We start from the raw sequence: 23,549 nt of genomic DNA, 5'->3' as shown, positions 1-23,549 counted from the left end.
GAAAAATGCTCCCGAGTGACAAATTATGAATAACACTAATAACAATTTAGGTATGATATCATATATCTCGTCTCGATATTTCTGGAACCTTATACAGTGGCGCCAGTGCCATGGAAATTGCTGGGCGAACTCTCAGCAACGTAGTAGTTCTCAATCAAGTGTTAAAGAGCTAACAATACTAGACTACGCGAACGCTCTGTAATCCGTACTGTAACCCCTTCTCACGTATCATATACCCCCCCAACAAACCTAGGTTCTCGAATCAGGGGCTATGATACAAGCTGTAGAGGAGATAGCGCCCACGACCCCACAGCGTGCTCCCAGACTCACGGAAACAAGGCATTATCCGCCCGTCGACCACGACCGCCACCACCCCGGACCAGACAAGCCTATATATGGACTCGCGCTGTACCGCTCCACAAACGCCCACATACCACGCACTCCCGATTTTTCATCCAGCAATTTCATTGCACCAGAATAGTGGTTCCCGATCCCACAAAACGGGATATCAGAAGCAAGCTTTATTATAAAACCACTCTAGAGAAAATACAAATGCCGCATGGGCGATTATGATACCATAATCCTTAATATCTACTTTAATATTTAGCCTTTGTATCATAGTACTAAGAGAAAAACCTATAATAATAATAATAGTAAATATAAAAAGTTTAAAAGTGTTTATATTTACTTCAAATCAACATTGTATCATAACTCTCAACTACACATAGTCAAAAATCTGTCTTTACAACTTTGAAACTTTAAGTTGAAAGAAATAATCACAGCAGTAAATTTTCCATACAACAATCGGAAACAGTCTTGAGTACTCTCCTTATGTTGGTTGGGAGAGGAATAGCAAAGAGGTGATAGAGAAGTGGTTGACAGGTACCATAGAGATGATTGAAGGATTGTAAAAAAAAAAATTATGTTGATAGTTGAAGTTAAAAGAAGAGAATAAGTAAAGAAAGAAGCAAGAAACACTCTGTATTTATACCCAGCTGTCAACTAAATTTCTCTGTATTTGTGCGTGCGAGTTAGACATTGGACTACAGCTCAGGCTCCCGCCTTCAGGGACTGCAATTTGAGTACTGCAATTCGGGCTCCTGCCCATGGGGAGGAGGAATAGTTAGCTTACCCAGCCGGTACTTACCGAGATGTGCTATATGCAAGCAACGCAACAGTCCGATTCAGGGAGAACAGCTGAGAGTTCAAAGACATATATAGAAAGATACTGCGGTAGTCAGATTGGCAATATCTTAATCAATAACCTTCCCCTTACCAGCCCACAGAAACTACGTCTTCGGGAACATACCATGGAAGGGACCAGGAACAGCCTTCGCAGCGGGTTTACCTCCGCCAACCGCTCAAAACGAGTCAGTCCCAGCAAGTGAATAGATCATGTTTCAAGAACCGATCCATCCGGGACCCCTTCACATCAACAGACCCACCACGGGCACAACTAAGAACCCAAACTCAAAGGAACAGTAGGAACAAGCTCCTACATATCTTCAAAGAAATTCATGCCAATATCCTCGAGTGTTTGAGATTTCTTTGTTCAGCTCGAGTAGTAGGCTCTGCCATCTGTAACATCCTCCCCGGAGGCCTTGCCACGCCCAAGCCTGACCCTTCGGGAGTGCAGCACTGTTGGCCCTGCTACATATGGTTGTGCGTTCTCAAACCACGCTTCTAGCCGGAGGCACGTCTTGTCACTCGGTTCGCTGGGACCTCTGAGGGATGTCCTAAAGTCTATTTAATATCTAGCCAGGAATGCTTCCCGAGGTGCACCACCCCCAGGTCCCGGCTCAGGAGAAAGCCTCAGAGGAGGCGTGATCGACCCCCCTGAGTGATATTGCATCCCGAAGGTCTAGAGCGCTGCCCCCGCCCAGCGTCAGGCATAAATCCATCCGCTGCTCAAGAGTGTCACAATAGCAACAACTTCCCACGCCGAGTGACACCCCATGTATATGTCCGACCACCCAGCACATGCACAATCACCCTCAGGAAAAAAGGCCACGGACTCCGAGTTCACTGTTCCGGTAACCACTACGATAAAAGTACTCTCCATTAAATACAAATACAGATCCCCCGCCCCCTTATCCCGGCCCACCTAAAGCTCTTCCTTGATAGCAAGCCGCTCACCCTCCCTCTCCCCTAGCACCTCCATCGTCTCCTCCTCCTTCTCTACCTCCCTTGCCGTCTCACTCTCCTCCTGCTCCCCTCCCTTCTTCAAACTCCTGCTTGCTAACGCCCCAATCTCCTCATCGTACGCTGCCCACTCCGGGACCTGCCTTCTAGCGCGATCCAATTTCGGCTCCTTTGTCATAGGGTTATTGCATAAATCAATCGTTTTTGCTGTCTTAAGGCTCTCGTCGCTGCACCAGGTCTCGCACCAGAGCCACTCTTGCGGCAGGGAGTAGATGGGGAGCATACTTTGCATGTGGTTTGGTAGGTCTTGGTCTAAGTTTGAGAGACTGTTCGGGTCGGCAGAGAGTTGGTGGTATTGCTGGCGGAGGCGGTCGCCGGCGGCAATTTGGCGAAAGCGCTTGAGATCTACGACGTACAGGGCGCTGCGAGAGTTGGTTAGAGGTAATTAAAAGTAAGGCAAGCAGGCTCACCTGATATGATACGGAAGGCCCTTCAGGAAGCTCTTCCAGTAGCCCTGCTTCCAGAAGCGAAAGCCCTCGATTTCCTCTCTAGAATCACACATTGGCGTGAAGCCGTATGGCGCGCCCTGGATATCCAGGTCAACGAGCTCTTTCATGTCTGTTCGGACAATCTGATCAGCGTCGACAAAGATGACTTTGTCGAGATCGAGGGGGAAGAGAACGTCAAGGAACAAAATCTTGTATCCCCAAATCTCGCGCTGCTTTTCCTTTTGGCCACGAAGCCAATGGGGCCATTTGTATGTGACCAATTCATACTCAAAGCCGTACTCCTTAGCCATTATCGGGATAAAATCTTTAAACGAGGGAGATAAGAAGTTCTCAATAAACCAGAATTTGACCGATTTGTCGGTGTGCTTCATGACGCTAAGCATCATGATGTTCAAAAATCTTTCGTAAAGGTGGCCGCTGGCAACGGAGAAAATATTGATATCAGCCTGAGGTTTCAAATCCACCGCCGGTGCAAGGAATCCGATATTCACAAGTACGTCTTCCACCTTCCTCAAAAACTTGGCAGCAAAGTCACCAATATTCCCTGGCACACCAGTAGACTGTTCAAGGACATCCTCGACTTCCATTCCCGGGTTTCTTGACAATCTGGGGAACAAAGTAGCTCCTTGGAAACTCAACAATGAGATTTCGGAATCCTCGTCGGTTATCTCACGTTTGCCCAGTTGGAAGCCCTTAGTCCCCGTACTGTCGATGTGGAAGATCTCCCTAGAGCGGCCTTCCTTCAATTCCATTTTGTAGTATCCAGGGTTTGCCTTGAACTGGAAATAACCCAGGTTCGCCATGACAATAGTATCTGCGAAATGAGGCTCCTTCTCAGTACCAAGAACTAATTGCGCTCCTTTTGGTGCCCCCCCATTAATAATATCGGTAGAATGTCCCTCAATAAGAATGCTCCTAAGCTCATAGAGCGCCTCGATATCACTTCCCTTCAAGCGATCTTTCAGGGACTGGATCTTCAAGTTGTCCAAATCATACGGCGACTCCTTGGGCGTTACTAACCAAGATGGAGGGACATCCATACTCAAAGAAAGCAAAGGAAGTTCTGGAATATTTTCAAACCGAGCTTGGGGATCCGCGAGATTACTAAATAGAGTCAGCCAAAGTGCCCACGAAGCGCAAAGTGGAGAGCAAATAAATACCCATTTTCATCAAAGGTCGGGGCAGAGTTGAGAACATGACGGTAGAATCGTTTAACCGGAAGCTCCGTAATTACTCTCTGGGGATTAAGGTATATATCCATATACACGCCCCTCATCTCCGACAAGACCTTCAGAATTGGCACCCACTTCTGAGCGAGCTCGCTTGCCGGATCAATGGAAGCCACAACTTGGAAGATAGCTTTGTCTTTATCTCCCAACTTGATAGCAACATGTTCTCGCTTCCAAAGTCTGTTGAAGGCATCTGTCCTGGCCAATGATGGGCCTTGGAACATGCTCGTAGGCACTTCGGGAATGTTGCTCAGAGCAACTAGATTGGTAAGGCACGCAGAAGATTGAAAACTCGAAGAGGTCAGTTATCAGTACTGTGAGCAACACTACACGATGAATAACAAACCCTTTGAGCTTTTCCAAAACGCCAATCTCATTAGCAGCCCTTAGCGCAGGCAAAATCCTTCTAGAATGCTCGTACTCCAAGAGCTGCCTGAAATCTTCTGCGCCAAACTCCTCATCAATAGGAACAGGTCCCACGACACGCCCGTTGATGATCACTCCCCTCTGTCCAGGTTTAAATCCGGCCACCTCCAACATCTTCTGGCTCTCTCTCCAGAAGTTCCCGGACTCGATATGGTCGGGGAACTGCCAGCTAGCAGATTTGGCATCTGGGATCTGCATTCGCAATAGAGCTTCAACCTTTGGAATACTGACACGCCCTTTCAATGGTGACACTTCCTCCAAGAGTTGTTGAAGTTGCTCGGGGCCTTTGAAGAATCCAACTTGGTGGAGTTGATAAAGAAGTGTAGAGAGTGCAGGTCTCTCGCTCACAAGTTGGGGGTTGTTAATAAAAACCAAGTTTACGCCTGATGCAACCTTTTGAAGCTCGCTAGCACCTTGGAGGAGTTCATATCCATCCTTCTCGTCAAAGTCACCAATGACCCAGATAGTGGATTCGGCAAGTTTGTCTGGCTTATCCGAGACAACAGTTGGTAACTTCTCAAAGATGCGAGCATATTCTTGCAAAAGCTTCCCAACATTTGTAGTTTTGATAGATTCCTCACCCTCTGGGAAGATATAATAATTCCGACGTGTGGCCGCATTACCCAAAAGTAGAACGGCAAAGTCGGTCTCGTCGTTGGCGATTTCCTCATACACCGCTCTCTGGGTCAATTGAACATCAACTTGAAGGCGAGCGCTCATCATTTGCATCCATTGCTATAATATCCCGTCTCTCAGCTAAGTCCCCCGTAACTGAGAATTGCTCGCATACCTCGTCTCTAGCTAGAGAAAGACCATTAATGAACACCGGAGGGATGAGAGTGTTTGCGCCCATTCTACCAGCCCATGATTTAGACGTTTTAATACGCTCTTCGATAGTCTCGGAGGACAGTACCTCCTCCAAAGACAGTGCGATCCGACCCTCAATGAGCTCAGCCTCTTTGATAACTTGATCCAAGACTTTAGCATTTGGCTTTGAGAATTGGCCGGATCCAAGCGCCTATACTACGGTTAGCAAGGATCTCTAGGTAGCGCCACAAAGCCTACTAACCAATTCAAGATATCCCAAAGCAACCGGAAGGCCATAAGTCTCATTCAAGTAATAGAAGACCTTTGCCTGCGCAACAGCTAGATTAGATCAGAGTTAGTCACTTGCAATTGTTCCCCAAAAAGTGAGATGCGCAGACCTTCAGGGGTCCCGGTCAAAGGCACTACTCCAAATCGGAGAGCAATCTTCCTATCGACAAACAAACGCAACTGCTCGGTGATCAAAGCCAGATCGTCCTTAGAGGCAAGGTCTACGGGAACAACAAGATGGTGCACATTGCGCCGGAGGGGATGCAACTGTCCGGGGTAGACACGACGAAGAAGCTATAAAAAGCATTTAGCTACATGATATAGCACGGAAAATGGAGAGATTTATCTAGAACGGCATACCGTATCAACTGCGGCAGACCATTCTCGATATCGCAAGTCTTTTTCTAAATCATTTAGCCAAACGATGGTCTTTCCGCCCTCGATATTATCACGATAGTCGAACCTCTGCGGAACCTCATCCTGCTTAGAACTGGCGAGTATCTGGTGGGACAGTAGTTGGACAGCTTCGGAAGAGTTAACCCCAAGAGTCTTGAAACTATTCACGAATCTCCTCTCCCTTCGCAGATGCTCAACAAGTGCGAAGGCATTAATATCGGAGTTTTCAAGCTGGACCCCGTTAATCCAGAGAGCATTCTGACCGGGGCCAAGAAAGGAGTCCCAGTTTCCCTGAAGTGCATCCGCGACATCCGGATTAATTTCGATTGCCGCCACAGAGGAGGCGTGTTTCGGAAAGTCTTGCAGAAGTTTCAGAAGTGTGGCTAGGGGATCTCCGCTATCCATAACAAAACTAGCAGCCTTCATTCCAAGGAATGACATATCCTTTGGGTGGAGAGGCTCAACGTCCTGGATCTCTTGATCATCCAATTCTCCGATAGGAGTTTGTGTGTCCCTGCCCTTCTTAACACCGCCTTCATCAGAGACATCACGATCATCCATGACAATATAGTCTGTTTTCTTGAGAGCTAACTCCACGCCGTACCCACTGAGAATCACAGGTCGTCCCTTCCTGTTGGTCCGGGGCTTGTATCGCACGCGATAGGTAAGTATTCCTTGTTTGGCATAATCCTTGAGTACCTCGTGAAACCGTTTGAAATTTGGGGCTTCAATATCGGCATAAAGGATGGCTGCTGGTTTGTCTTCTCGTGTCTCCAGCACCCGGTCAAACTGAAGCTTCCGTCGATTGCTAGGGAAGCCGTTAGGACCTTCCTACAAACAAAACACACAAAGGCAAGACGTCGTACTTCCGATATCTCTCCCAAGACTTTAACATGTCCTTAAAATCACCATCAGTGCCACAAATCTGTTTTTGACTCCATTGAAGCCAAACTTCACAAGTGGCCTCATACAACCTCCCCATTATGGGCTCCAAAGAGTTCTCATAGTAGTGGTAGTGAGCTTCTATCCTCGGAGCAGCAGCATGTATCGACAACGCAAAGTTGAAGGAAGCAAGCTCCTCTTGGTCCACCAAGAACCCCTCCTCCAGTGCAACCCGTAGAAAAGCGTGGTAAAGAGCTTTGTCGGAGTCTATATTGGCAAAATCGCCTGCCGCTATCCGATCAAGTAGAGGAAAATAGGAAGCCCCGACCTCCTCAGCGGCGGTTTCCCTATTTTTAGACAGCCCGGTGTTAGCCTACGACAGCCTCATGAAGAATACAATGGTGTTAATGATGGGACTCCCCCCCCCCTTTTTTTTCTCCTCTTCGCACTCACAATAGTTCTAATAAGAATGGCGCACCATTCCAGGAAGCCTTAAGTGCAACACCGACAGCAGGACCGCATGAAACCAGTCGTACGCAAGGTGATAGTAAGAGAAGGCCCACAGAAAGCCTTCCCCCAAAATTGGGCAATCGCATCCTATCCAAGCTTCAATGTAGGTAATCGGACAGCAAATATACCGGGTCAGTCCATGCAAAGTTGTCCGACGATCGAGAATCTCTTCGAATGGGATAGTTGTTCCAAAGGGTGTAGTATCGAATAAAGCAAGGTGTTATCAGCAGACTTTTGGAATGTGTCGTGGGAGCTTTTTCGTTTGGCATTACCGGTATTTTGGCGTTTAGGCGGCTGAAAATATGCCAAGAGGCTTGAGGACACGCATTCGCCTCCACGCTCAATTTGCAATTGGTTACAGTCGGATGCAGTCAAGTAATCGCCCCATGATCTTTGTTCCAGGCGTTCGCAGTGCCAGAATAGAAGCACCTTGGACCTCGGATCCTAGCTAAGCTTTTTTTTTTTTTTCCTTTTCTTTCTTCCTTTTTTCCCTTTCGCCTTTCCTCGTTTCTGAGCAAAATAACGAATGACCGATGGTGATTATCTGCTTGTTCGTATCGGGGATCCGATCGAGATCTTTCCTCTTTTCCCAACCCCCTTCATCCCTTCCTGCCTCCTCTTCAGATCCCTCATCCGTCGAGATAATGTAGTTCTAATCCAAACTCAATATATTCACTACTTGCTCGACGGCCGCACCTACAGCATTGCCGTCTCCCACACCAACATCCTTTATCCAGCCAATCTACTGGTCTTTCTATGCCCACTGTCATCGCTCATCTATCCTGTCCTGATGCTCTTCGCTGGCACCCCCAACCTCGCCGTCCCTATCGCTCTTCCCTTACTGGAAGTAGGAGAAGCGGAGCAATGGATAGTTATGTATTCAGACGACCGAAAAGAGATGGTGCTCTCGTCAACCACCGGCACTGGTACTGTACTCGCAAGCGTGGGAAAACATCGGGTGGATAAAATTAGATCCCCTCGTCTGGTCGAATAGTTTGAAATGGAGTTATAGAAAGAGAAGAAGAAGGGTGGCAGGTGGGAAGGTATGGTAATATGATAGATGTTTGTCGCAGGTTAAGAGTATCATACCCGTATGGTGTGTGAGGGGATCCCACTCCTCCCCGAACAAATGGCACGGGATTATACTTGCATCGTGCAACTAGTCTATACAAGTGGTGCCGGATCTCTTCTCCCCGAAGTTAGATAGATATCTTTGTTCCCGATGGTCCCTATACCTGTCGATGAGCGACAAATGAAGGCCAAAGTGCGGATTTTCAGAAAGGCACGGTTACGGTTACATAGAGGAAAGCGATTGTTTTAGTTGTTGTCGTGTTTTTACAATACTGTGTCAAGCTCGTTTGTCCTTCCCGATATGGGGGGAAGGAGAAGGGGGCTGAGGGGGAGTGTTGTTTGAGAGAGGGGGGAAGAATGGGAGGATTGTATGGAAGCGTTGTCAAGCTGTCTCCTCCTCAGACAGGCGCAGTGGTGGCAGAGAGCGGTACAAGTATCATATGCCAGCAGTGCCGGTAACAAGGTGACAAGCATGTAAGAATTCGGGTCTCGAGAAGACAGAAATCGAAGGCTGGAACACGGGCAATTGTTCACAAACTTCTTCCTCCCTGGACCCTGGTAAGAAGGTACGGTGGTAGGGTCCCGGTACCGTTGGTGTGAAGGAGGAAAAAAGACACCAACGCACCGCAATTTCGCAAAGAGAGTCACTTCCTGTCACTCTATTCGTCCCCAATCTTCGTGGCTTCTGCACACTGATGCAATCTGCACACCCACTGCGCACAACAAGGACCATTTCTCCCTTTGCAAACCGGCTTCCTCATGTTCTCATGAAGCATGGAATTGCATTGTGACTCAAGTGTTCGAAAACGAAATAACAGAGATGCATGAAGGCAAACAAGTGACCGTCTTTTCACCCCTCTCCGGGGGGGTTTTTTTTTTTTCATGTACGAGTACAGCATATTTTTTTTCCTTTTTCCCCCTCTCTCTTTGCAAAAATGATGCTTTTGCTACCGTGTGGGATTGGTGTGACGACATGTGCAAACCGCACTGGTAGGAAAAAAAGAAAGGAAAAGAAGGAAAAAAAAACTACGAGTTTATTGCCGGTATGGTAACGGCGGCCTCGGGCGAAAATAGACCTCAATCAGAGTCATCTCCGTTGTGCTGTTCCACCCCTCCTCCGACAACTCTCTCACGCATTCTCATCACCCCTCCCCTCATTTTGCTTTTGCTTCCCACCATTCCCCCCACCCCACTCCTTCTCTCCATATGCGAGCCTCATCCCAATTCCCTATAAGACCCGCTCTTTTCCCTGTCAGGCAGCAGACAGCTCGCTCCGAATATCATCATCCTTTACTTCACCTCCTCCTTCCCCTCCAGCGCAGATCCCAAGTTAGATTACTGCTACCACACGGCTTCCAAGCTTCATATCAATCTCTAATCCCATCAACACATACCTCCGTAGTGCCAGCAGCCAGCTTTAATGGACAGCCGAAGGCCTCACACGCCCCCATCGTGGACCACCCAGTCTACCTCACCAAGACCCATCCCGTCCGCATCTCCTCGCCTCGCCCCAATGAACTCAACAGTTCACTCAGAATGGCAGAAACTACGGATACACGCTGCTCCACAAGACTGTCGCAACCGGTTTGGTCACGTTCCTCGCGACCTCTCGCGGCCGCATACCCCACCGTCATTGAGCCCGTCACCCGCCCCATCACAATGCTCATACTACACGGACCACTGCGATGATGCAGACGATTTCGAGATCGAGGAGATCGAAGACGAATACGGAGACAGCGGGGTAGAGCTTCTAATTGGCGAATACGAGGAGCCGTCCCCAGACTACGGGAGGGAAATGTACGATTCCGATTCCGATGACGAATCTCAGCGGGAGATCGTTTATAGTTTTGGAATGCTCTCGGCCGGTCGGGGACCCTCACCAATTGCCAAAGCAATGGCTCAGCAACACTTCAAATTCGGGGTTCAGCCAAGGAAAGCGAAGAGAAGCTACACGGAATCGGTCGGGAGTTCGGATTCGGACTATGATAGTGGGTTCGATTCGCAAAGCTCCGAGCGACGGATTCGACGAAGGATTATCAGACAGAGAGATGGCTCTGTCGAGGCGGTATCTGTCGGAACTTCATACGCCGGATCGCAAACTTCGGATTACGAAGTCGATATGGAATTATAAATTCCCCCAATTTCTTATACCTTTTCGCTTCTTAATGTCACGATCGTAAATGCCTGAACGATTCTCCTTTTTCATTCTGTATCTCCTTTCCTTGGGTATTAAAACGGGGCTGGGTTTCTTTTTCTTTTTCTATTTCTTTTTATCCTGTTCTTTCAATAAGGGTTTCACGGGCATTTATACAGGTTTTCTGATAATGTTTTCTTTTCTTTTCTTCTTCTTCCTCTTTCCTCCACTTCCTTCCATATTTCATCATTCTCATTCATCACTTTTTCCATTGTACTGCGCGTGGCATCTGGAGCATGGCATAAAAGGATTGTATTTCGGATTTTCATTATCTCTCTATTAATTTTTTTTTTTTTTGCAGAAGTTTATGTTATTTTATTTCATTTTTCAAAAGATGTACTATTATTATGTCTTCTTTTTTTTTCTTTTCTTTTTTTCCCTTATATATAAATTAGCGGGGGGTTTTATCCATGCATTTTGTCGGAGACATGTTTTATTATATGTATTATGTATTATGGAAGGTATGGATGGATGAATGAATGAATGAATGACGAACAAGCAAACAAACGGATGGACTGGTGAATGAACCAATTTCAATAGCAACTACAGTAAATGGTTTTTTTTTTTTTTTTTTTTTTTTTTTTTTTCAAAAAAGTCTTGAACCATTTGCAGAGCGTTGGCAAGGTAGATGATGGATTCAATTCCATCCCGTTTTGTGACGATGTTGAAGATATCTACCGGTACTAAGTAGACTTTCTAATTGTGAGCGAGGGAGCCTAACGGGTAGTATCGGCGGCAGCGGCTGTTGATGTGTCGTTGTTGTTGTCGGTTCAGTAGGGTACGAGTACTGTACTCGTACTGAGTAGGTAACGCAGACGGTCATGAGGCATTTTGCTGCAATTTTGATGACGTTTACAGCGAGTGATTTGTGGGTGTTGTGCGAGTGTTGTGACTGGAGGCTCTGCTCCGTTGCCTCCGCTCTGGCCTCATTGGCGATGGCAGCATTGTCAGGCAGTCCACTCGTACCGTACGAGTACATAGCGGCGGCATCATACCATACAGCAGTCGGAGTCACGCTTCCAGGAAATACCACGAAACAATCATATAGACTAGACGACAGACAGACAGACAGACAGACAGACAGACAGCAACCGGCATCCTCGCCTTCCCACCGGCCACTGTGGTTGCCTGGCATGATAACTGTACTCGTACATGAACCATTGAAAATCCGCCTCAAGTACCGGTACAGTGCTCAGTACTGTACCGGTACATTAGCCGTTATAGTGCAGTGCTTGTACGGTAACCCTAACCCCCCACAACGCCTGCGATCTGGCAGCTTGGCGGTACCGGTACTTACCGTACTTGTTGCTACTCACCTTATCACGCTTGCAGCCAACCGGGTCTGTGTAACGGCGAATACCCTAAATTTATACTACAGGCACAAGTACTCGTACAGTATTGGTGCCGCAGATCTCTCTCTCCTACTTTATACTATCATAGTAAAGTAACCAGGTTCGCAACTGGGCCGCCGTCACGGACAATTATTCCTTTTTGCGAGGGAACGAGTTATTTACCCGTAGTCTACCGTGTTGTCGGTGCGCGCGGAGGATGTTATGCGTGATGCTCGCGGGTTGTGGGTGGAGTATCGTAATTGCGCTTATTGTAGCCTGTAGCTATGTGTATGATATGTGTACCTGTACGAGTATCCAGAGGGTCGCTGTTTGGGAGTTGGACTGCGGGTAGTCTAACTCGAGCCAGGTACGGTATCATAGACTAACTCATACCTGGTGGGAGTGTGAGGGTGAGCATTTCATGATGTCGTCGGGGTAACGGGGGAGGGGCAAGGGTGTGGAATGAGTTTCTTATGATATGACACCGGTATAGTGCGCCAGTGAGTGCTGTAAATACCCTTCCTCTTCCTCACAATATTGCTGTAGTGCCGCTCACCAGTAAAGCGCTATACAGAGCACTAAATAATACCAGGAGCTCCCGATCAAACAGCACCCCCCCCCACCAGCGCCAAGAAGCGCGCCCAACAACCCGGAACCCGATCCATCACCACTCGAGTATTAAAAAAGCGCAGATTCCAAACGCCGTCCCCCCCAAGCGAATCGGGAGAGGACGCCGAGCGAGCGCGGGAGGCTAGAGTACCGGAGAAGGCTGTTCTCCCCGTTTATTTTATTTTTCCCGGAGTAAGATTGCCGTGGTGAAGGCTGGCGGGGTTGGAGGACGTTAGGAGGGGGTTATGAGGCCCCTAAGCTTCTAGCGAAGGAACACTTGGAGTGCCAGTGCCGTACAAGAACGTGCGGAGCGTTTGGTAACTTAGTCGGCACCCGTGGCGCCCTATCTTACAGAAATCAGGATCTATCGTAAATTTACTCGAGTACCGGTAGTCGAGATGGATACAGTACCGGTATGATACTCGTATCATACATTAACTGAATTTCGGAACCAAAATCTACCACCGACGTGATTCGCCATGATCCACTCACCCCCCCCCCCCAATCATGGCGGCGGGGCAAACTCTCCAGCCTCTCGTCTCGGCAAAAATGCACTCACAAAAAAACACGCCTTTGCCGGGCCGGCTGCCGATAGATCCCAAATCTAATCAGATAATTTAATAATATCACGGAAATGCCAGTCTGCACAAGTACCGGTACCGGTATATATTATATTGATACATGCCAAGTCTTATTTTTCTCCCTCATCCCCGGTTAACCCCCACCTTAAGGGGGAATTGTTGGCGGTAAAAAAAAAAAATCCTCGGTGCTCGGTGATAACTAACCGGAAGTTTTATTATTATTATTATTATCACGATAGGGTACAAGTAGAAGTATGAGTACGGTACCGGTACTTGCATGCCGGCCGACTAGGGGAACCGACGCCTGCCAGGTTTTCCATATAAAATGTTCATTCCCAACGGGCTCCTACTTACCACCATAACCTAGGGGGTGTCTAAGATAGACAAAGTTTGACACGGGGCTCACATAATTGAAGGCCATTTACTCCATAAATTCGGGTTCTGGATGACAAGACCAAAAATATTGCCAAGACGGGCGGGCTTTGTTTGATTTCGGCAAGACAACCATGCCGGCGAAATTCATTTGCTCGAGTACTCGTACCGATACTTGCTGCTGGTGCTCGGGGGAAGGGAAAAAAAAATCGTAATTTTATACGTCAAATTCTCTGTGATCCTCTTTCATCCGATTCCTGTTTAAAGAAGAGAATTTACTGTGCACCTTTGCCGTGGTTGGCTAAACTTCTGCATTTTGTGTGCAAAACCCAAGTGGGGGTCAACTTCTTTCGTCGCCTAGTTGGCATACCATTACCGGTACCCTAGCGCAGCAGACGGTACAGTACTCGTACAGTACTTGCTCCCTCCCCACCAACCAGCCATCCATCAAACATCTCTCTTCTTGTTCCATTACCTTACCCTCATTCCCTGCTTTCATCCCACCCCTTTTTCCTTCTCTTCCTTTCTTCCCTTCTTCCCAAAAACTCACTTTCGCTTATCTCGGCGGAATTGTGGAAGGCCTGGCTGCTTGAACGGAGAAGGAAGAAGGAAGAACGGGAGAGGGGTTATTTGGGCGGAGTTGGAGACTCTCTCGGATACTCACTCAATTGGAATTCCTCGAGTTGATCTGAGCCTCGCTGTTCAGTTGCCATCTCACCTGCTGGGTTGCGGGTAGCAAATCGTCCGATTAGTCTGGCGTCGGTCACCCGCCTTAATGGCATCTTCTCTCCGCCGGCCACTCCTCCTCGCCCGCAGCGGCGGCAACAGCAACGGATTCACAAGACATGTTCGAATACCGCCACCACTCCGGCGGTCAGCAAGATATAGCTCCACCTCCGCTGCAACTTCACCTCTGGAAGACCTGACACTCCCACCCACTCCTCCCACACCTTCAACATTACCGCTTGGAAGCACACCCCCACCCCTCCGCCGCCCGGTAAAGCCAGAGGAAATTGTCGCTCCAGAACTCACCCACCTGAAATCGCAAATCTCTCTGCTGTGTTCCACAAACTTACCGGGGCTTGACAAGGCATCAAAATACTACCTCCAAGCGAACGGCAAGCTTTTCCGTCCCATGGTGGTGTTCCTAATGTCACGGGCCACCGCCGTCGCCCCGAAGCGGCAGAGCTGGCGGCGCGCAAGCGCAGAATTGGAAAAGATCTTTAACAACACCGTAGCCCCGGCCGAGATCCTGCGGGATACAAATCCGGATCTAGCGCTGCTCAGCAGTCGGCTCATGCCCGCTGACATTCTCGGTCCGGGCGAAGTCGCAGCGGGGACGACGGGGGAAAGGGTACAGGTCTTGGGAACCCAACGCCGTCTCGCGGAAATCGTGGAATTGATCCACACAGCAACACTCCTGCACGACGACGTCCTCGACCAGGCCGAGACCCGGCGCGGAAATCCCAGCGCCAATTCTCTCTCAGGAAACAAGCTCTCTATCCTGGCGGGCGACTACATGCTCGGCCGGGCGAGCGTGTATCTGGCGCGGCTACGAAACCCAGAGGTTATAGAACTGCTAGCGGAAGTGATCGCCGAACTGGTCAAGGGCGAGCTCCTCCAGCTGCAGAACACAGCAACCGGCACCACCGCCGACTTCACAAGCAAGTCTTCGCGTGAAGCCCACCTGCGCGATTCACTCGAGTATTACCTCGAGAAGACATACCTCAAGAGCGCTAGCCTGATATCCAAGTCATGCCGCGCGACCGCCGTCCTTGGCGGCGCTACCGAAGACGTCGCTGCGAAAGCGTACTCCTACGGCCGCCACCTCGGACTCGCTTTCCAGCTCGTGGATGACGTGCTCGACTACACCTCCTCCAACGATCAGATTGGAAAACCGGCCGGCGCGGACCTGGAACTAGGCTTGGCCACTGCGCCCGTCTTCTACGCGTGCGAGGAGTTTGGAGAACTCGGGGAACTGATTGAGAGGAGGTTCTGTCTCGACGGCGATGCCGAGAAGGTACCCATTCTTTCCCTTCACTTGTGTTGTGGTGGCTAATGGGGGAGAGGGAGGGTAGGCAAGAGCGCTGGTCCACAAATCAAACGGCATAGACCGCACGCTCGCACTGGCCGGGTCGTTCTGTGACACTGCGCGGCAGGCCATATCTTCGTTCCCGCCGTCCGAGGCTAAAGATGGGCTGGAGGAGGTTTTGGAAATGGTGCTTACGAGGAAACGATAATTCCCCCTCCGCTGCCCTCTTTCTTTCTTTCCTTCTTTTTTCCTCATTCCACTTCTTGACTGTGCTTGGTTGGTTAGTTGGATACAGCGCATTGTACAGTGGAACAAATAAGTTACATATTGTTACTATGGTGAAAAAGAAAAAAAAAACCTAGTTTTTGGCGGCTTGGTTAAGGTTTATAGTCTGTGTGGGTTTCTTACTTTATTCCTGCTCTTTACATTGCTATTGGTTATCCTTTTCGAGCTTGGGATGTTAATAAATGGGTGAATGGATAGATGGATGGGTATGGTACAATACAATGGATATCTCTGGTTTTCATTTCGCTTTCACTTCCACAAGCATGACGATACCGTGATGATGCCAAATCCCGCCAATCCATATGCAGTACAATGAAAGATAGAAAGGGCGAATAAAATAATAAAATGTATGCACAATTATCAACTCCTAGAGACTCAAACAAACCAGCAAGTAAACAAAAAGGGCCCCCGTGTAATGAAATAAATGAAATGAAAATGATGAAAATAACAATACGCCATTCCCTTGTGTTATGCGTCGAATTTATTTTATTTTATTTGGTTGAAGACTTCCGTGGGGGTGGGTGATATGGTGTGACACTGACACGGACAACCTCTCCTATCGACCAAGAATTGGAGGGAGAAAAAAAGGACAAGGAACCCGTGCTCACATGAAGAGTGTGCAGCGGTATCGTGCGTAGTTATTCAACAGGATAGGGGAGAAAAGGGGGGGAGAGAAAAAAGGAGGGGGACAAAAAAGATAAAAAAATCCCCAACACGGAAGAAGAATAAAATTTAATAAATAAAATGCGAGCAAGTCTTCGCTTTGTTCGTAGGTCATGTCGTACCGATAAGTGCATTTCCAGGGTCGCCCCTACCTTCTTGTCCTTCATTTTTTCTTTTTCGTGAAAAGTTCCGTCCGCTGTGCCATTTAAAAATAAAAATGAAAGGGAAAAGGGTAGAAAAAGAGAAGAAAAAAGGACAAAAACACAAAGTCATGTCATAATATATGTGTGTGGTATCTGCGCCTGTCCGAAAGATGGATAGATATGATATATAAAGAGAGAGAAAGGCCCCCTTGTATACCGCCGTCGTGTATGCTTCGTTCGGGGTTTTTTTTTTCTTTTTGGTTCATTGTCATTCCGGTTCGTGAATTGCCGATGGACAGCAACTCCATCCGCCCCAGCCAGCCAAAATCGGTAAAGCATTTCATTTCGTCTCCACCAAACACTCGTTTCCCCTTTTCCCGGTTCGTTTGCAACGATCGATCAATCATATCTCATGGGAAAGTCCTCCTCACTGCCGGCATCACTCTCGTATAGCTTTTTAGGCGAGCCCAGATGCTGCTGAGATGATCCCAGTCTAGCTAGACCTCTCACAATGCGTTCCAAGGTGCTCGCCTTCCCATCCTCTTCTTCCGATGTTTCGCTGCTAATCGTGTCTCTTCTCAGAAACCCGCCCTTCTTCCGCTTCCTCTCGGGTGCTGTGTGAGCGATTGATGTTGCGCCCATGTCCATACTGTCATCTGACCGGAAACTGCCGATGCTGGATGGTCTCGCCAGTTCGTCCGCCTTCTGGATCATATCTAGGGACAATCTGAGATATGCGTTTACGGCTTCACTAACCCCCGCCCAACCGCCATTGCTGGTTCGAACAGATTCTAATATTCCCGGTCCATTTTTCTCTACTCCGGTGATGTACCGCCAAAGTGCATGACGTTGGCTGGCGAGTGTGGGTGCGGGTAAATACGAGTTGATGTCGGCTTCTTCAATCGGATAGAGTGTGTTGAGGATTGCAATGCAGTTGAACTTGTTGAATGGTGTGATGGAAAGTTCGTGGAGCAAGGTCTTTTTATGCAATGCGAACATTAACTTAAGCGCCTCGGAAAAGATATTATCCATGAAAACGGAAAATCACGGAGCCAATAAACTCACCCAGCGTCTGATGCCGGCAATAGCTCTAGCATAAAATTGTTCGGTCCTAATAGACTTGACCCTGAGATTTACTATTCTCCGGTCACCCTCACCCCTAGCTCTGGCAGCCTTCTCCAGCTCCTTTGACCTCCGGACCTCCAGGTCCCGGATATAATCCAACGCCGTGAATGCCTGATCAAACTGGACATTTTCCAGGTCCCGCGGGAAACATTTCCTGACAAAAGTAGAAAGAAATGACGGTGGAAGAGTGCAAGGTTGAGATGGAAGATTTGATATATGTTCTAGAAGTAGTAACTTAAAATCAGCAGGAGATGTATGAGGTGTTGTCGAGTTGAGTATGTAAATGGTTCTAAGTGGTAGAGCAAAGTCGTATGTAGCAGGGTAGGCGAGTACATGATCCAGCACCCTATCAAATGGAAGATCAGCCCGTTGCTCATTGCGAGAATGAGCAAAGTATTGGATGAGGCTAATTCTCAGATCAAGGGGAAATCATACCAATTCATCGCTAAACCTTCTCTTGACCCCGAACTGCCACCGCTTAATATTGAGTCATGACCGAAGGACATCTTTTTTTTGTTTTTTCTCTCTCAAGCTCCCGTGCCTACTGTACGAATCCCTGAAAGAGACAGGATGACGAAACTCCCACGATTGAATCCTTAATCTTTTTTTCTTTGGCCACCTTGGATAATTTAACAATGCAGAAAAGCGAAGTGGAAAATGTGATGATGATGATGAGAAAGTTTAATTTAATGTGGATTTAGAAGTAAAAGGATGGGGGTGGGGGATATGAATGATAGGTGCTCTGGAGAATAAGGTGATGGGGTGGTGGTAATGGATGATGGAGCGGGAAGAAGAGTTTTACAAGGTGGGATGGTTGGTCGATGTTAAAGGGAATGGGTTTAGGGTGAATTAACCCTTGGGGAAGGAAGGAAGGAAGGGATCGAGTAAGTGCCGGCAGGATTATGTATGAAAGTGGCGAGAATCAATTGAGTGAGGTGAGAAAGAATTAGTGTGGGCAGGGGGAGTAAATGTGTGAGTGAGGGGACCGAGCGAAAGTAAGAGATAGTAAGCAGCTGGTCTATTACTTGTGTATGATATTGATTTTTGATTTTTTTTCTTTGAGTGGGTGAGGGCGTTCTATCGGTGCTTGCGTCGCCGATGGTTATAGACTAGGTCGTGGGATTGGGAGGGCCCTTCCCGAGTCGAGGGGCGGCCAAAGGGAGGAAGGGCAAAGTGAGACGAAACACACACGGGCAGAGAGAGAGATGGCAGACAAAGGACGAGGAAAAGAGCAGAGAAGGGAGAAAATATGAAGAGAAGGTTGAGAGGGACTGGAAAGGCTTCGAAAATCAGGAATGGACAGCCTTACAGTGATACCGGTGGATGGGCGGGAACTAAGCTAGAATAAAAGTATGTGTGGAACGAAAAGAAAAGAAAAGGTTTGCAAGAAAGAAAGGAGGGGTTTGGTCAAATGCGAGTTGGAGAGGGAGATGTAGAGAACGAGTTACCGGTATTCCTCAGGGGGGGGGGTAGTGAAGGGAGGAGGAGAGGGAGGGAGATGAGGTTGAAGAGAGAGTGGAGGTTTGAGGGGAGAGAGGATGACGGTGGTGGTGGTGATTGATTGTCTGGTGAGATGGATTATAATGTGCAAGTATCCCCAAAATGTCCTCCACTTAGCCTTGTCCACCTCTTCCTTCCTTTCTATAGACTTCCCTTTCCTATGTTATGGTATGGTAATGCGCCGCACCTACTACTATACGAGCACTCGTACTCTCATTCCCGGTTGTGCGAGCAGCGGGCAGCATGGAGCGGAAGATCAAGTAGTGCAAAAGAGTCGCAGGAACACAGCAGCAGCGAGGGGCGACAGTGCCGCACAGTACGAGTACTGTACTGTACTCGTGCAGTGGTTGCCCAATGTACGTGACAGGAGAGACCTTGCTCCAATCCTACCCTATCCTGTATTCAAGTACTCGAGTACTATATTCTAATACATATATCCCACCCCCCTCCCCCTTGATCCCTCAACATGAACCATATTCCCCGTCCAAGCACGGCAGACGCATTCCTCGAAAGAAACAGATAGCCGGCACGGTATATATATATGGACACAAGAACACAAGGAGAAACAGAGCGAAAGAGGGACGGTTCACGGCTCGTACCAGCACTCATACTCGCTCTGTATACCGGTATTCTCACACTTTGTCCCTCCTGCCAAGCACTGGTAGTGCTAGGATGAGAGAGTAAGGCGAGAGCACGGTACCGGTGCATAGACTGGGGAGCAAGGAAGTGAGGGAGGGCAAGACAAAGCTAACCCATCCAAGCAGCCAGTGATCCAAAACTGTGACCTCGACCGTGCAGCCATGCAGCGTAGAAGCGTCCGTCCCCGTCCCTCCATTCCAGGATGGATCGGGGATTGAGGAGCTTCTCGCAACCTGAAATCCCCACCCACCCGCTGCTTATCATGGATCAACCATACCATCAAGCCATCAAATAACTCCCCCAACGCCATGTTCCACACTGTGCGAGTACTGTACGAGTACTCGTATGTGGGAAGAGAAAAAGAAAAAAAATGGAAATGGCATAGTGATAATTGCTACGAGATATATGATATTTCAATCACGTTGTTTCCCAACGCTGCAGTGCGGTTACCACGAAAATTCCCCGTGCCAAATTGTAAATTATCCCTAGATCTCAGCCCAACCAGACTCAACAAGTTTGCCATATGACAAGTTGATCAATTTGACCAGTTCAACCTTCCACCGTTTTCTGTCGGGACTAGAATACCTTTTTTTAGGCCTGTCCCCCTGGTCCGACAAGCTGCAGTGACCCCATCATCTAATACGGTAGCCCAGCAAGGAAGGGGGGGAGAAAAAGAGCGAGGAAAGGAAACGACACGGCTGGGCCCCTAAGGTTACGGTTACTGTACTAGTACTCGAGTATTGTACTCGTACGAGTACTCGAGTGCATGGGTATCCCTCCCCCAGCCTGGTGAAAAACGGCACTGGGAAGCAGAGGAGCGAGAAGGGGAAGAAAATAAAAAGCCGACGCGTGCAGTAGCCGCATTTTCTTAGAAAACAACCATGGAACCCGAGCCCCCTCAGACGGACTTGCCAGAAATCGACAATTGGGGGCATTCCTGGACTGCGATGCTGACTACAGTTTCCAAAGAATACCCGTACCGTAGCTTTGGCTCCGGTCTCGGTCGAGTCCTTTTTTAAAGGGAGAGGACCCCTTATCCCCTCCGCGGGGAACCCCTTAGACACGCAGCGAGGGTCAAGCAAGCTGGGAGAATTGGCTAGTTATCACACATCCAACCGCACCTCTATCGATAGGTTGATACCCTATCAGCGGTGCTGGTATATATCATACAGTATTACCTACAACAACACTCTACAAGTACCCGTACCCACCTTGGACTTGACCAATCCGAGCGTTGGTATTGCTGTGGAGTGCCGGTCCTCGTGCAGTATGGAGCATACATAAAGCAGGGTGCCGAAGCAATAAATACGCTCCTCGCCTACTGTAGGCAGAATGGACCTCCTTACCTCATCGCATCTGTACGAGTACTCTACGGTACTGCAGGGTCACAAAAAGGGGATTGGGAAGGAATAGCGGGAAAAAGAGTGGGAGGGGGGAAGAGAGAGAGAGGGAACTCAGGGGAAAGGTTTTTGTTATCTCCCATAAAATGTCATATACAGTGCACAGCTTCTTACGGTCCGGCACGCAGCCGTAGTCTTCCTGAAAGGTCTGATTATCGTTACGATGTCCGTAGCACGATTCGCTTGCTTATGTTGCACTGTACAACCCGGATCTCGATAATCCAGATACCTCGCTGTCCCGTACGAACCTCTGTGAATTCTAAATTTCTTCATGCCAGAGCCTGACCTGTCGCCACGGATCACCCGCTGCAGCGGATGGATTCTTTGGAGTTCGGCCGTCTGGGATGGCAGGGGAGCGACTGGACCTTTATAATGGTTACGGCCGCAAAGAACTTTCAGCACGGTACGATGACTACAGCATAATACCTGTAGAGCACAGAAGGTTTACGCAAAAATACCGTACACAATGGGCTGCGGAGAATCGCAGGCCAACCAGACAAACAGGCAGGAGGGAAAAGCACAAACGTTCGAAGCTGAAAAAGAGAGAGAGAGACGCGAGAGAGCACAGACCAACGGGAGATTTTCCCTCTTCGTTTTTTCCCTTTTTTCCGTTGGTTTCTCCCCCCCTCTTTCCTCTTTCCCCTCCCCCCCTTCCCTTTTCTCTTCCATTCTTCCTCGGAATCGCATGAGGGTGTTACTAATTTGGTTGTTCGAGTACCGTATTCTATAATCGGGGGATAAGCCCGCAAAGGTGGCTGCTTTCTCTGTAACCTGTAGTCTTGAGTAGTTCCTCCTTCCCTTACCGGTACTGCCGTGTTCCCCCCCCCTACATTCACACTCCGCTACTCTGGTACTCGAGTATAGCGATTGGTCCGGGACAACAAGGTCAGGTTTTTGGTATGAAGAGATTTGGGACTCACAGAGTTTCATAGAGACAACGAGGTATCCGAGTTCTAAGATCCGGGACGCTAGGGTATGACTGTCTTCGCTACTATGGCACTATACGAGTATCGTAGCCACCATGTACGGTAGCTTCGTTCAGGTTTCCTGGACTGCGGGTCCGGGGGGGAGACGATTTCTCCTTGGGTCAAAATCGGCGCTGTTGGGTTCTGATGCCTCAGCCGTAGAGCGAGGCTGTATCTGCTTGCAGTTAAGCTTTTTCTTAGATATAATAATAATATCATTATATACTTTATGATAGTCTCTGGTGGGTTGACTGGAGTTTATGTATGGCTGAGGCGATCGGGTGCGAGTAAAAGGTTGGTTGGTTTCACATCATCAGCGTGTGGTAGAATGTCGGTATGAATCTTCAGTATTATGTGTATATAATATCATAATGTTATTGTCAAAGAAGTATAGTAGGTATCATACAGTGCTAAATGCGGATCGGGGCGTCGTTTAGATTTATGATGCATCGACACCGTTGATCTACTATGATACTGTGGATCTCGGCGACTGTAGGGTTAACCATATCACAAATGCGCTGTACGGTACGTGGCTTGCAGTACCGCGCAGGATGATATAGTGCTGTACTTGTACAGGTTTCCACAATACAGGATTTCACCGTACTATCCTGCTGAATTATCTGCTCCAGTAGACAATGTGGAAGCAGCGTTATCCGTCTTGGCTTTCCCCACCAATCTTGTGCTGGGTGAAATTGTGTGTCGGGTTTCTGTGTATATTCTCAAATGGGCCACCACAGTTTGATACGCCGAGCCGTCTGAGGAAAGGATAGCGCTGACAGGTTTTGCTAAAACACCACAACCGTTTGGGGTGGCAGGTTCGTGATGTATAGCTGAGTACAAAATGTTGGAGGCAACGTCTCCCAAATCATGTGGAAAGTATTCGGATATGTCAATATTCTAACCTAAGACCTGTTTCTGCCACAAAAGTGCTTCGTGGGGGGCTTGCATGGCGGTGGAAGGGCTGGCGTCGTGGCCTTCCACAAACATCACCGTTTCCTCCCGAACACCCTGCCCTGCCTTCCTGCATCGACTTTCAAATCGAATCTGCCGGTCGAGAGTTCCCAATATTGTTGCCCCTCCAAATTGCAATTTTGGGGGATTCCCACCTTGTTACATCTCTCGCCTGGCAGCACAGAACACCCTAGTCAATACTCTCTTCCCGCTTCCCTGCTTTCCCACCTGCCCCATTTTCCCAAAAGAGATTCTTTATTTGGCGTTAGACTTCATCCTTACACAATGCCTACTTTCGACTACGCATCCACGGGCCTGGCAAGGTACCTTTCCGACGGATCGAGGGCCGACATCATCCACTATATTATCGTCACTGGGCCCGAAAATATAAGAATATCGGCCTCTGATTTCCCCATTCGTATTGCAGGAGCCGACGTAGCAAATCTTGAGATCAACTCCTTGGAAAACCCATCTTCTGGATCAACGAGCGGCGAACCGT

The 23,549-nt window shown here is 48.4% G+C and overlaps 4 protein-coding genes; 2 read left to right on the top strand and 2 right to left on the bottom strand.

The window, feature by feature from the left end:
* Positions 1-2,028: 2,028 nt before the first annotated feature.
* Positions 2,029-7,444, bottom strand: GSTUM_00003782001 (uncharacterized protein). XM_002837537.2 has 11 exons: positions 7,133-7,444; positions 6,685-7,026; positions 5,762-6,605; positions 5,512-5,695; positions 5,376-5,452; positions 5,097-5,324; positions 4,557-5,041; positions 4,227-4,475; positions 3,812-4,171; positions 2,613-3,755; positions 2,029-2,564 (listed from the first exon to the last, which is right to left on the bottom strand). The coding sequence occupies exons 1-11, from the start codon at positions 7,273-7,275 to the stop codon at positions 2,105-2,107; spliced, it is 4,515 nt and encodes a 1,504-aa protein (XP_002837583.1). The 5' UTR covers positions 7,276-7,444; the 3' UTR covers positions 2,029-2,104.
* A 1,973-nt stretch (positions 7,445-9,417) lies between these two features.
* GSTUM_00003781001 (uncharacterized protein) lies at positions 9,418-10,961 on the top strand. XM_002837536.2 has 1 exon: positions 9,418-10,961. Exon 1 carries the CDS (start codon positions 9,774-9,776, stop codon positions 10,389-10,391), a length of 618 nt encoding a protein of 205 aa, XP_002837582.1. The 5' UTR covers positions 9,418-9,773; the 3' UTR covers positions 10,392-10,961.
* A 3,536-nt stretch (positions 10,962-14,497) lies between these two features.
* Positions 14,498-15,587, top strand: GSTUM_00003780001 (uncharacterized protein; the record flags this gene model as incomplete). The annotated part of the gene is made up of 2 exons (XM_002837535.1): positions 14,498-15,367; positions 15,426-15,587. The coding sequence occupies 2 exons, from the start codon at positions 14,498-14,500 to the stop codon at positions 15,585-15,587; spliced, it is 1,032 nt and encodes a 343-aa protein (XP_002837581.1).
* A 397-nt stretch (positions 15,588-15,984) lies between these two features.
* GSTUM_00003779001 (uncharacterized protein) lies at positions 15,985-19,054 on the bottom strand. XM_002837534.2 has 3 exons: positions 18,031-19,054; positions 17,536-17,941; positions 15,985-17,448 (listed from the first exon to the last, which is right to left on the bottom strand). Exons 1-3 carry the CDS (start codon positions 18,099-18,101, stop codon positions 16,870-16,872), a joined length of 1,056 nt encoding a protein of 351 aa, XP_002837580.1. The 5' UTR covers positions 18,102-19,054; the 3' UTR covers positions 15,985-16,869.
* Positions 19,055-23,549: the final 4,495 nt, after the last annotated feature.

The sequence above is a fragment of the Tuber melanosporum genome (genome assembly GCF_000151645.1).
Source record: "Tuber melanosporum whole genome shotgun sequence assembly, scaffold_190, strain Mel28".
Lineage (NCBI taxonomy): Eukaryota > Fungi > Ascomycota > Pezizomycetes > Pezizales > Tuberaceae > Tuber > Tuber melanosporum.
This window is presented reverse-complemented; position numbering and strand designations above follow the sequence as displayed.

Excerpts from the sequence above, each read along its gene's own strand:
- GSTUM_00003781001 (XM_002837536.2), top strand. The coding sequence starts at position 9,774 with ATGAACTCAACAGTTCACTCAGAATGGCAGAAACTACGGATACACGCT.
- GSTUM_00003782001 (XM_002837537.2), bottom strand. The coding sequence starts at position 7,275 with ATGCGATTGCCCAATTTTGGGGGAAGGCTTTCTGTGGGCCTTCTCTTA. Across the intron at positions 7,027-7,132 it reads CCATTCTTATTAGAACTATT|GGAAACCGCCGCTGAGGAGG; the intron begins GTGAGTGCGAAG and ends GTCTAAAAATAG. Across the intron at positions 5,325-5,375 it reads CTTTGGGATATCTTGAATTG|GCGCTTGGATCCGGCCAATT; the intron begins GTTAGTAGGCTT and ends ACCGTAGTATAG.
- GSTUM_00003779001 (XM_002837534.2), bottom strand. The coding sequence starts at position 18,101 with ATGTCCTTCGGTCATGACTCAATATTAAGCGGTGGCAGTTCGGGGTCA. Across the intron at positions 17,942-18,030 it reads GAAGGTTTAGCGATGAATTG|GGTGCTGGATCATGTACTCG; the intron begins GTATGATTTCCC and ends TCCATTTGATAG. Across the intron at positions 17,449-17,535 it reads TTGCCGGCATCAGACGCTGG|ACCTTGCTCCACGAACTTTC; the intron begins GTGAGTTTATTG and ends TTGCATAAAAAG.